We start from the raw sequence: 12750 nt of genomic DNA, 5'->3' as shown, positions 1-12750 counted from the left end.
AATAAGACTGCAAATAAGCATACAATATATACATACATATATGAAAGATAAAATATATATGTATTTGGTTTTTTTTACAGAGAATTTTTAGTTGGACACTTTCAACTGAACTAATGATAAGACAGTGACATGGACTATTTCGCAACAATCGTTTTATAATTGTGACAAATAGATTTATTACAATTTATAACGGATAGTCGGACACATATAGCTTGTAGAGCTTGTCAGTCGATCTAATATTTAGAATGGTTACAAATAATGTCTAATTTGTATACACTAACAACATTATACCGCATTAAACATAAATGTCATGAAATACCTTCTTTAAAGTATTATTCAAAACAACCATGATTTTTCGTTGACCAAATTCCCTTCCCTATAAAAAAAATGTATTGGAGTTCAGGTTATAAATACTGCCTCTAGAGCGACTATTAAAAATATTACTTGTTTTTACCAAAAAGGTGTCCTCATTGGCCAGAACCGGATATACATGAAAAAAATCTCGTGACGATTGGTCGATAACTGTGGTCTGTACTTTGTTTACAAATTATAATGGGCAGATAAACAGACACACATATCTGCTAGTCGAGATATGATCGACATACTCTTGAACCACAAAAAGTTATAGTACCCTCACAATAATACACTTAAAATAATGAATTGAAATATTTTAATAAAACATGTTTGGCATTTTTTTTAATAAAATCTACCATTTATTCTAAATAAAGTTTTAACAACACTAACGATATATGGGGCTATCCTAAACTGAACCAATATTGTTAACTTTTGTTGGTAGGAAGATTTGCTACCCAATTAGAATTCAAAAAACAAATTATAAAAAAACCTAAATTGGGGAGTACCCTTCAAATGTAACTAATATGCATAAATTTGGTAAGAGTTGTGTTGCCAAATGCGAGCCCAAAATACCAAAATTTCACTACAAAATCCCCTACGAATGGTGATTACACCAAAAAGTGGAAAGATATATCCCATTTTCTGCCCACAAATCATATTTAAAATGACAATGTCAGTGCAAAATTTAAAAGCTGCTTCTTATATATTGCGATCTTCATTGTGATTTCAACAGAAAGACAGACAAGTGGGTATGCCAAAGTCCTAAAATTGGCAAAATTGGCTCTCAAGAATTACATCAAATATTGATATAGAATATAGGGTATCTGACCAAAGACATAAAAATATTCCAATTGTATGTCTTTGATCTGACATCACAAAAGCAACAAATATATTTAGTTCGCTATAACTTCCACATCTTTTGCTATAGTTGCTCTAGTATTAACTCTTTACGTTTCCCCACCACCGCAACATCAACAACAACAATAAGCATAAATAACGTTTCTTTGCGGAGGGCACCATGATGCACATCAACCGCTTGGAACAGTGCGAAGATGTACTGGCAGTTATGTTGCGGAAAAGAAAGGAAATTGAATACCTGGTACGCTCCAATTCATTTCAATGCATGTTTCTGTCTGGCACAACGTCTTCATAGGTTTTCTCAAGCAACAATTGTTTTACAAAATTAATATTAGGGTCAGCTGTGTGAAATATTTCTCAGTGCCATAAAAAATTGTGTGTTTTTTAGTTAATTATGATTAGGTAAAAATATATTGCCTAAAGACATAAAAAACGATGACACAATTTGTAATGAATCTACAATTAACCCAAAAATTATGTTATATCCTCCTTATATATGATGCCAAGGCAGGGACGTACGCAGGATTTCATTTCGGGGGGCCCGATGTTGCGAAGTCAAATTTTGTCTTCCTTAAATTTTGCCTTCCTTATATTTGGAAATAGATTTTTGTCATATACTACAATCGCATCAAGTGGATTAAATGCGATTAGGTCGTGGATCTTTCGCTTTCCACATAGTGATCCTCAGATATGTTTCATAAAATTAAAAAAAAATCTTCACATATATTGGTTTAACTATTTTTTCATTTTCCAGAAATATTCTTGTCATATTTAAAATTAATTTGTCCAAACATACAAATATTGGTTTTCCAACTCATTATATTTGACCTCTACTTTGACCTTCAACTTCTTAGAAATAAATCCAATTTTCCCTTATTTCTTCTACAGATTCGTTAAATATTTGCACATAATCATGCTGCTCAACTCGTCGTGAATGTGAAATGTAGTCGTGAATGTAATATGAATGTAGTAGTTTGAAAGATTTACTTGCTTCTTAACACTAGATTGCCGAAGGCAGTCACTTTGACCGTTTTTCAATTGCAAGTACAAAAACAATTGTGTATATTATGACACAGCTTTTTAAAATTTTGTGACTTTTTGTACCACATAGAACTACGTTTATTAATCATAGTAGCTGCTTCCTCCCCTCTTTCATTCCCCGTATTCACATGTGCTATACCTATATTGCCTGAAAGCGGTCATTTTGACCTTTTGTGAAATATTAAATAATCAAACTACTTTTATTATTGCATAAAGTAAATTTCTTATATGACCAGATCAGTACAACAACATCGAAACCAGTTTGCTACTCTAGAAACACAATCGAACATACAAATCGGGAAAAATAAATTTTATATTTCCAGTCGATTTCATTCTTAGAGTAAAGACTTCCTCTTTTTCGAACATTTTGTCCGCGCTCTTATTTTTTAAAAGGGGAAACTCGAGAGCCCTACCACCGAAAACAAATAATAACAACGTTTTGTATGATTGTAAATAATGTAAAAAATATTAAAAAATTAGTTAAAAAAATTTTCTTTACACAGCAATAATTCTTTCAGAATGAGGTCATTTTGACCGATTTTAGGCAATATAGGTATATACAAAATTCCCGTCTTTCTAGTGTTAAAATATTCTACATAATGTAGCAGACCTTTCCAAATTTTCCAAAGAATGAGCAAATGTCCAAAGTTGTAGAAAATATACTTCGAATTTTTCAAATCTTTGAAGGTGCATTTAAACTTAATTTTAAAAATGTGAAAAGAACAATGAATGTATACCGCAGAAATGAATTTTGATTTAAAAATGGTCCTCACTCCATTATAATTGCCTGACATGTTAGACGCGCCGTAATATTCTTGACCTCTTAAAATTTTTTATCCATACCCAAACTGATTGCTGTGTTTATTATGACGTTTGAAAATTCTTTTTCTGTTTATCCTTCTAATTCCACGTAGCAAAGGAAACATTCCTTTACTTCTTTAGATACCTTGTCAAAAAGCGGATGAGACTATATATGTATAGTTTCACCCGCTAAAACCCATAATGATGAAGCAGTCTTCACTTCTTTAACAGTAGACTTCTGCTTGTATTCATCATTTAGTTATATTAACTTGTTCTGTATTCTGGAATTCAGGTTTGTTGCATTTTTGGGTGTACTCTCAAAACATTGTCTATGCTATGCTCGATATAAAGTCCTGAGTCCTCATCATCGCATATTCCATTTTTTCGTGGGCGGTTAAGCATTCAATAGCATCTTTTCAATTTGTAAGAAGGTGTGACAGAAGTAAGCACAAAAAGCACATTTTGCTAAATGTGAATATGCGATACAAGAAACCAGTGGGCCGGGCCGGGTAGAATTGAAAAACGGGCCGGGTATAAATAAAATGAAAAACAACTCAGTTCGAACACTTTTGAACGTACAAGAAAAAATCAAAATATTAAGCGATTTTTAATATTTTATCCACAATTTATACTTTTCTTTAACTTTAAATGTGTTTTGACATATTCTCTACTAGTTTTATTTTGATTTCGTCTAAAACTTTGTTACATTACTCTTATGTATGTAGAAATTTGGGTAATTCTAGTAGAATCTAAATTTTTCTGTTTCAAATCTAAACTTATTAAAAAAAAATCGGGAGCTATCCCTACATAATTGTTGTACAGAAACAAAATTATTTTTATAGAAAAGAATTGGATGCCAGGAATTGGTTATTAGGTTTGGTGATAATATTTCAATTAAATTTTAATGTTAACCCTATTTGTGATACAATTTATGTGTCCACGTACAATCGTCATTGCACATTTTGGGACATATTTAATAAACATGTAAATCTGATGTATAGTTCCAAGTTTGTTTTATTTAAAAACAATTATGGACCAATATGACCATTAAAAATAACATAATATCAAAGATCAGCTATCAAAAAGTTCTTCTGAAGTTTAAAAATTACAAATTAGGGATGAAGAGCTCGACTATCTACGATGTTTATTTTTCCGCTTTAGTATTTTTATTAAACAACCCCCCAAAGTTTTAAACTTTTTCATAACACTGCAATATTTTTCCAAATCATAAATGTTTATTTAATACACGTACATACGTTTATTTCTATATAGAATAGCCCACAACCAAAATATTATAGTTAATAGACGACTAAAAGATTGATTTTATTAACGATGACAGACCTTATTTTGAATTCATGACACATGGCGAAATGTTGAAGAACTCCTCTTATCGCCGACGTTTTGTTAATTCAAATGAATGTTATGTTTGCCATCAAATCTACATTTGAATACCAAGCAGAAGCTACGAAGGCAGTATCGTATTGAAAAATAACAAAATATATTTTAATTTTCGTATTTGGCTACGTCTTGGTAATTTCCGAAATTCTTGCGGCACTTTTTATACCCTTCACCACACTGTGGTACAGGGTATTATGTCTTTGTGCATATGTTTGTAACAGGCAAAAGGAAACGAGATAGACACATGGTTCCTTTTGAGAATATGCATAGAATCACTTTCTAAGTCGATTTATGCATGTCCGTCCGTCCGTCCGTCTGTCTGTCTGTCTGTCTGTCCATGTTAAATTGTAAACAAAGTACAGGTCGCATTTATGATCCGAATTGAATGAAATTTGGTATAGGTCACTTATTCGGCCCAAGGACGAACCCTATTGAAATTGGGAAAAATCGGTTCAGATTTAGATATAGCTCCCATATATATATTTAACCGATTTAATGTAAACGGCCCCTATATATCTTTCGATTTGCACGAAATTTGGTACAGCTTAATCATTTAGGTCTAGAATGATGTCTGCCAAGTTTCGTGAAAATCGGTCCAGATTTAGATATAGCTCCCATATATAGTTTCGTCCGATTTCATGTATATGGTGCCCCAAAGTTCCTATATATCTTTTGATTTGCACGAAATTTGGTATAACGTACTGAATTAAGCCTAGAGTGATGTCTGCCAAGTTTGGAGAAAATCGGTCCAGATTTAGATATAGCTCCCATATATAGTTTCGTCCGATTTCATGTAAAAGGTGCCCCAAAGTCCCTATATACCTTTCGATTTGCGCGAAATTTGGCATAACGTACTGAATTGAGCTTAGAATGATGTCTAACAAGTTTGGAGAAAATCGGTCCAGATTTAGATTTAGCTCCTATATATAGTTTCGTACGATTTCATGTAAATGGTGCCCCAAAGTCCGTATATATCTTTTGATTTGCACGAAATTTGGCATAACGTACTGAATCAAGCCTAGAGTGATGTCTGCCAAGTTTGGAGAAAATCGGTCCAGATTTAGATATAGCTCCCATATATAGTTTCGTCCGGTTTCATGTAAATGGTGCCTCAAAGTCCCTATATAACTTTCGATTTGCACGAAATTTGGCATAACGTACTGAATTAAGCCTAGAGTGATGTCTGCCAAGTTTGGAGAAAATCGGTCCAAATTTAGATATAGCTCCCATATATAGTTTCGTCCGATTTCATGTAAATGGTGCCTCAAAGTCCCTATATAACTTTCGATTTGCACGAAATTTGGCATAACGTACTGAATTGAGCCTGGAATGATGTCTACCAAGTTTCGAGAAAATCGGTCCAGATTTAGATATAGCTCCCATATATAGTTTCGTACGATTTCATGTAAATGGTGCCCCAAAGTCCCTATATATATTTTGATTTGCACGAAATTTGGCATAACGTACTGAATTAAGCCTAGAGTGATGTCTGCCAAGTTTGGAGAAAATCGGTCCAGATTTAGATATAGCTCCCATATATAGTTTCGTCCGATTTCATGTAAATGGTGCCTCAAAGTCCCTATATAACTTTCGATTTGCACGAAATTTGGCATAACGCACTGAATTGAGCCTAGAATGATGTCTACCAAGTTTCGAGAAAATCGGCCCAGATTTAGATATAGCTCCCACATATAGTTTCGTACGATTTCATGTAAATGGTGCCCCAAAGTCCCTATATAACTTTCGATTTGCACGAAATTTGTCATAACGTACTGAATTGAGCCTAAAATGATGCTAAGTTTCGTGAAAATCGGTCCAGATTTAGATATAGCTCCCTTTTATTATAGATTGATTTTAAGTAATTGACGTACTAAGGAACCAATAGAAACAAAACGTTCTGAAATTAGTATAACCTAACCTGTGACAAGTTTGTTTGAAATCGCTTAATATTTGGATAGAGCTTCCATATATATTTTCGACCGATTTCAAGTAAATTGGGCATCAGACTCCTCATGTTAGTCAGATTGACATCAAATTGTGCACAACGCACAAAATTGAGCATACAATTACGTAGTTGCGTTTTCTAGAAGTACAGACATAGCCCAACGGACTTATTTATATTTGTTTGAAGTCGATTAACATACTTTATGGACAGATCTAGGTAGATTCACATTTAGATAAATATCACATATTTTATTTCATCCAATTTCATGTTAATAGTCCTGTTTAATATACCCATAGTGGTGAAGGGTATCATATAGTCGGCCCCGTCCGACTTTACTACTTTCCTTACTGGTTTTTACTTTGTAATTACCCCAAAGTTGCTTTATTTTCTGATACATTCGTACATATTAAGTGGATCGATCTTTTCTATCCGGGTTCATGTTTTTTATTGTCTTTGTTTTGATAATGGCCCCAAAGAAAGAGGAATACTATTCAGGAACATGGCCATTATTGTTTAAGCGTCATTTCTGTTTACTTGTCTAACATTGTACGTACATATGTACGTTTATATGTAACTGTTTTTGTCAGTCAAAACGTAATTCGTAATTGTGATACACTTCACTGTTAACAGACAGACGGACAGACATACTCGCATACCCACATCAGCAATCAAATAAATTCCCATGTGGCTGAGTATATGTGGAGGACTTTTTCGTTGTTCTCGGTGAGAGTGTAATATTGCCTGCCTGTAAATAGCAATGCTTTCAGGACAAAATGTCTGCGTACAATCACAGTGACATGATTTAATTGACTTTGGGTGTGACATGGGCCTCTAGAGTCGGGCCCCAATGCAATGGGGAACTTCACATGACAGACTGGGCAATTAGTTGCATGCAAATATCTACTGGTAGATTTGCTATCACTCACTCGTCGTTGTTGCAGAAAAAACAATGTCGTTTTCTGCAATTCTAGATTAAATTAACAATATCAATATATGTACATATCGTTAGCTAAAATGCAAAAAGGCGTAACTAACAAAAACACATTTGTGTAAGAGAAGCAAAAAACTGTTTTGAATGAAAACTATAAACATGTCATGTGAAATGAAAAATTGTGCCTGGCAGGGTGATGACGAATAATAGACTATAATTTTTTTAACAAATTTAGTCATTTAGTTTAATGACAGTCATAACAATTAAGTAAGAACGTGAATTTTTGTTAGTTACGCCTTTATGCATTTATCAAATAAACCCACTCGTAGTTACGTCTTTTTGTTTTTTGTTAATAGAAGCTCCTGTTTTGACCGCAGACGTGTAAAACTTTGTCAACACATGTAGTTTATTGACATTCACAATCTTCATTCATTTTTTTTGTTAGTTACGCCTTTTTGCATTTTTGCTGACGATATGTAACGATGCACACACTCACATAAATACATACTGTTTTAGTTATTAATTAATTGTTATTTTTATAGTCAAAACTAGAAACACGAACAAATTCATTTCCATGTCAGCAATGTAATATTGACTATTATTATGTTTTTTTCAATAATTTCAGGAGGAAATGCTGTAGATTTGGATTGGATAGTTTGATAGTTGCAGCAACAAATTCAAGTTCCAAAAATCACTACAATTTTAAAGCAGTCATACGAATGCTGTAATCATGACCGGAAAGAAACCGGAAAAGACCGGCCATTGCAGTTGCAACACGGACCAGCAATATGTAAATCCTTCGTTTGAACAAGACACCAATATCGGACCATCGTACAGCTCCCGAAGATACAGCGACAATCAGGGCCAATCCGGGGAAGGTACAAGTGGCAGTTCGTGTCATGCTGCCACAGATAATGGCAGTTGTGCCATTCACAGCAATATAAGTTCACATCGCAAGGGTCACAGGTAAGTTCTAACATCAGCTCAACATTTTACAATTCATATTCAGTTGGAATTTAGGCCCCTTTAATTTTCCCCTTGACTACGCCAGTGCCTTACAAGCTTGTATTTGTCCTCTGTAAATAATTGACGTGTTCTAAAATCAATAACTCTTTTGTTGGAGGTCGGTCATAACAAACACGGCATGTCAGTCTCGCTGGTATTACAATTGTGGCAGGATAAACATGAACATCGTTCGTAATAGCCAGTCGAATGACTTCCTGAGTCCTATGCTAAATAGTGTCAGTGCCAGTGTGTTGACAGTGAGGTGTTACACGATAAAAAAATTAGACTTCATCTGTGTGGTAGTTTTTTCTTGTTGCTAACCACAAAAACTCCTGTTCGATATTTCGTCAAATTGTAGCACGTGAAAGCGTGTTTTGTTGGACAAACGAATTTCAATTTCCATTACACGAATAGTTGTTCATTTGCCGGTTTTCAAACAAAAGTCGGCTGTGTATGTCTGTCTTATGATTCCCATCAATGAGCTGGAACCAGTTGTCATTAATACAACTCATTGTTAGTGACACATCGGATCAGCTTTAGTCAATACTTATAAGAAGTTTCCTTGACAATGCTAACGACTGCTAACTCCCTATAACTGCAGTACTGTGACGATAACTACGTCATTGCTGCAGGAACTGTCTTGGTTACTATCGACGGTCATAGCAAGACACGTTAGGAGAGAGCTTTATGATCTAGATGAAGAAGACCTTTAGATTATGAGGCTGTACTAAAATCTCTCATGCCAAGTGCCCAGTCTGTAACTCCTCGACATGTATCACCTTGTCAACCCGTACAGGTTACAACGTGTCTGGATTTTTAACAGAATATTAAGAACTAGATTGATGAAAATAGTGCATTTCAGTTCCTATAGCAACTATGTCTGTCATTGATATTTATCGGTTTCAAATAATGTACCAACATTATTTCAGTGAAATATTCGGTCTAGGATATTATTAGCACTGATATTATGTCCCCCATTAGAAACTGTAAATAGTTTCTGGATAACATGTTTGGATAAAATCCATTTTTTATCCAAGAATGGTCTATAGCCTAGTACAAAAATTATCTGTCATCCATTGTTTAAATGGTTTTCTGTTAAATGTTCTTTTAGATAAACTCAATTTTTAGTTTTAATGGATTTTACGGGAATTTTTTGTGGGTTCCTCTTTTTAATATATTTTTCATTTTCTTATTGTGTGCCCTTTATAAACATATGGAAGTACATTTAGAAATAATTATATACACAGAATCTCTGAATTTTATTTGTATTTTTCTATTGCAGACGACAGGAGTCAATGTACCAAATGACCGGCCTCTATTCGGAAACGAACAGTGGCGATGACAGCAGCATTGATTTAGCCGAAGATAGTACATTAGCCAGTGGTCCATCAAATCTCATTGGCAGTACTGCAACTACGACAATGTCAACCGTAATTACAAATAATGCCCGAAATCTCCACGCCAAAACATCATCCTGCTCAGATTCGGTAATAAAGTGTCACAGCCGTCAATCGTCGGCTGTCCTAGGAAATACCCTGCATAGTCATAATAATTTACATGGAAATCAAAATGCCTATGCTGTGGCAGGTAATAATGCAACATGTGGCCTTAATGACGATGATGACGATTTGCGTTCCCAAGACTGTGGCATAATGGCGTGCCGTCCCAGAGGCGTACAGAAATTCGCACGCATAAAGATATTCGTACTCCTATTGTCGATGTTGGTCACACTGCAGCAGGCACTGAGTTCGGGCTATATCAATTCGGTGATAACAACCATCGAGAAGCGTTTTGAAATACCGTCCAGTTATTCCGGCTTAATAGCGTCCAGTTATGAAATTGGCAATGTGATTACAGTTATATTTGTAAGCTATTTAGGAAGCAGGCGTCACATACCAGTATGGATTGGCATTGGTAAGTTTGCAAACATTTAATTATCGATTATGTTTTCCACATACAATGGGATAATTTCGTTGAATAGGAGCGGTCATCATGGGAATTGGCTCTTTGGTGTTTATGGTTCCACATTTCACCGGGGAACCCAACCCTGGTGTTAGTATAGCGAATGAAACAACGGACAACATATGTCGCAGTGCATTAGTGCGCAACCAAGACATGGACCTGGGAAGATTGTCCAGTGGTCTATCTAATCCGCCCCTGGCACCACACACACTGCGAGAGGACAACTGTCTGGAGGGTAAATTGTCTACCTTTGGTCCTGTACTACTATTCGTTATCGCTCAACTGCTACTGGGCTGTGGTGGCAGTCCTTTGTTTACCTTGGGCACAACGTATGTTGATGATCATGTGAAAACCGAAAGTTCATCCATGTATATTGGTTGTATGTACAGTATGGCTGCATTTGGGCCGGTTGTTGGTTTCCTGTTGGGTGCCTATTTGCTGTCCTTCCACATGGATTCGTTATCCTCTTCAATAATTTCGATTGGTATGCGAGCGATGAGAATAAGCTCGAATATATTTAGAATGATAACATTTGATAAAATTTCTTTCAGATCCGGGTGATCGTCGATGGGTAGGAATGTGGTGGGGAGGATTTCTATTGTGCGGAGTTTTGCTACTTATTGTTGCAGTACCGTTTTTCTCATTTCCAAAGGTAAGTTGAATGGCTGCGAATATTCCATCAGAGTCGAAGGAGAATGGTTCGAAATTGAGTTCATGTAGTGGTGGCGTTTCGTAATGTAATTAAGAGTATATATATTTGAAAACTAATGCATAGTTCGAAAGTATTTTGTTGTTCTATAGTTAATTTATGTGGATTTTCCCATCGAAACTTCAATACTATACCAGTTTTAATAGTTGCATATAACGATCGCGCAATATTTGCAGAACTTTCAATGTTTCTGCCGATTCAAGTAATGAAGGGAATATTACACTTGTACTGTGTTTTTTTTCATTACAATTCGGTTCGACCAAAATAAACATACATACATATGTATATGAAAAGTAAAAATAAAGGCAATATTTTTTTTTTTTTTTTGCGATACCATTGACAATTGTAATTTTAAAATTTCATTGCAAATTATGGAGATTTCAATTCATTGCAAATTATGGAGATCTGTATGTTTTTCAATAAATGCGGCATTCCCAAAAGTACCGGTTATTAATAATGATTTAAATCAAATTAATTAATATTTGTTTAGGTTCTCACACATGAAAAGAAGAAAATTCGCAAAACATCTGTTGTTGTGCAACCGGCAATACCGAATAACTCAAACAGTTTACCCCGAGCCACTGATGAAATTGGTAGAGTCAAAAAAGAGATAGTATCGGTGGCTCCCAAGGATGAACCAGAAAAGCCAAAAGTTGATACCGGTTATGGAAAAGACATTAAAGGTAATCTGTTATATGGCTCGTAGTTCGAAATATGTTACCATCAAATTTTTCCATATTTGCAGATATACCACAGTCCATGCTACGTTTAGTCACCAATCCCGTTTATATTGTCACATGCCTTGGAGCCTGCATGGAATTGATGATCGTTTCGGGTTTCGTGGTATTTCTGCCCAAATATTTGGAGACCCAATTTAGTGTCGGCAAAAGTCAGGCAAGTGTTTTTACTGGGTCCATTGCCATACCAGGAGCTTGCATCGGCATCTTTATTGGCGGATGTGTACTTAAGCGATTCCAGTTGAAGCCAAAAGGCGCTGTAACATTTGTTTTAATTTCCAATATCATCTGTCTGGGATGTTATGCATTGTTATTCTTCTTGGGCTGCGACAATCTCAAGATGGCCGGCACCACTATGCCTTACTACAATAATTCCAAACATGGAGCTTTGGAACCATTCCAAGTAAATTTAACAGCTGCCTGCAATTTCGGTTGTGAATGTTTAACCAGTGATGTTGAACCAGTGTGTGGCAATAATGGTTTAACATATTTTAGTCCTTGCCATGCGGGATGTACTGCCTTTTCCTCCAGCTCCAATTACACAAATTGTGCATGTAAGTAAACATATATAGTTAAACCGGTTCGATAGGAGAGAAACAATAAACTTATTTGTGTTTTCTAGGTGTTCATGCCAACATTTCCAGCAGCATTTATATGGGAGCCGGAGGCAGTCAGGCCCAGGCTTTGAATGCCAACGAAAACTTTGCTGAAGTTACTGTAGTTCCTGTTGCTACTGCCGGTCCTTGTGCCAATCCATGCCGCAACATTTATCCGTTCCTTATACTACTCTTCTTTATGACATTTATAGTGGCAGCCACTCAAATGCCCCTTCTTATGATTGTTCTCCGATCAGTATCCGAAGAAGAGCGATCATTTGCCCTTGGCATGCAGTTCGTTATATTCCGTTTGTTTGGATATATTCCGGCACCAATTCTGTTTGGTAATCTCATTGATTCTACTTGTCTTTTATGGAAATCTTCGTGTGGCGAGAAAGGAGGGCGTTGTCTTA

General features: G+C 35.4%; 1 protein-coding gene across 1 annotated transcript; it reads left to right on the top strand.

Annotated features, from left to right (window-relative positions):
• Positions 1-8020: 8020 nt before the first annotated feature.
• Positions 8021-12744, top strand: LOC133322008 (solute carrier organic anion transporter family member 5A1-like; the record flags this gene model as incomplete). Its single annotated transcript, XM_061531075.1, has 7 exons — positions 8021-8294; positions 9616-10247; positions 10315-10779; positions 10847-10947; positions 11495-11687; positions 11750-12295; positions 12364-12744. Coding segments are annotated over exons 1-7 (2554 nt in total), but the record flags the coding sequence as incomplete, so codon positions are not given.
• Between the last annotated feature and the right edge of the window lie 6 nt (positions 12745-12750).

Source organism: Musca vetustissima, unplaced genomic scaffold, assembly GCF_032173495.1.
Source record: "Musca vetustissima isolate MV318-11 ecotype Yass unplaced genomic scaffold, APGP_CSIRO_Mvet_v1 utg295860, whole genome shotgun sequence".
In the NCBI taxonomy this organism is placed as follows: Eukaryota; Metazoa; Arthropoda; class Insecta; order Diptera; family Muscidae; genus Musca; species Musca vetustissima.
Note: the sequence above shows the minus strand (reverse complement) of the source record. Positions and strands in the feature narration are given on the sequence as shown.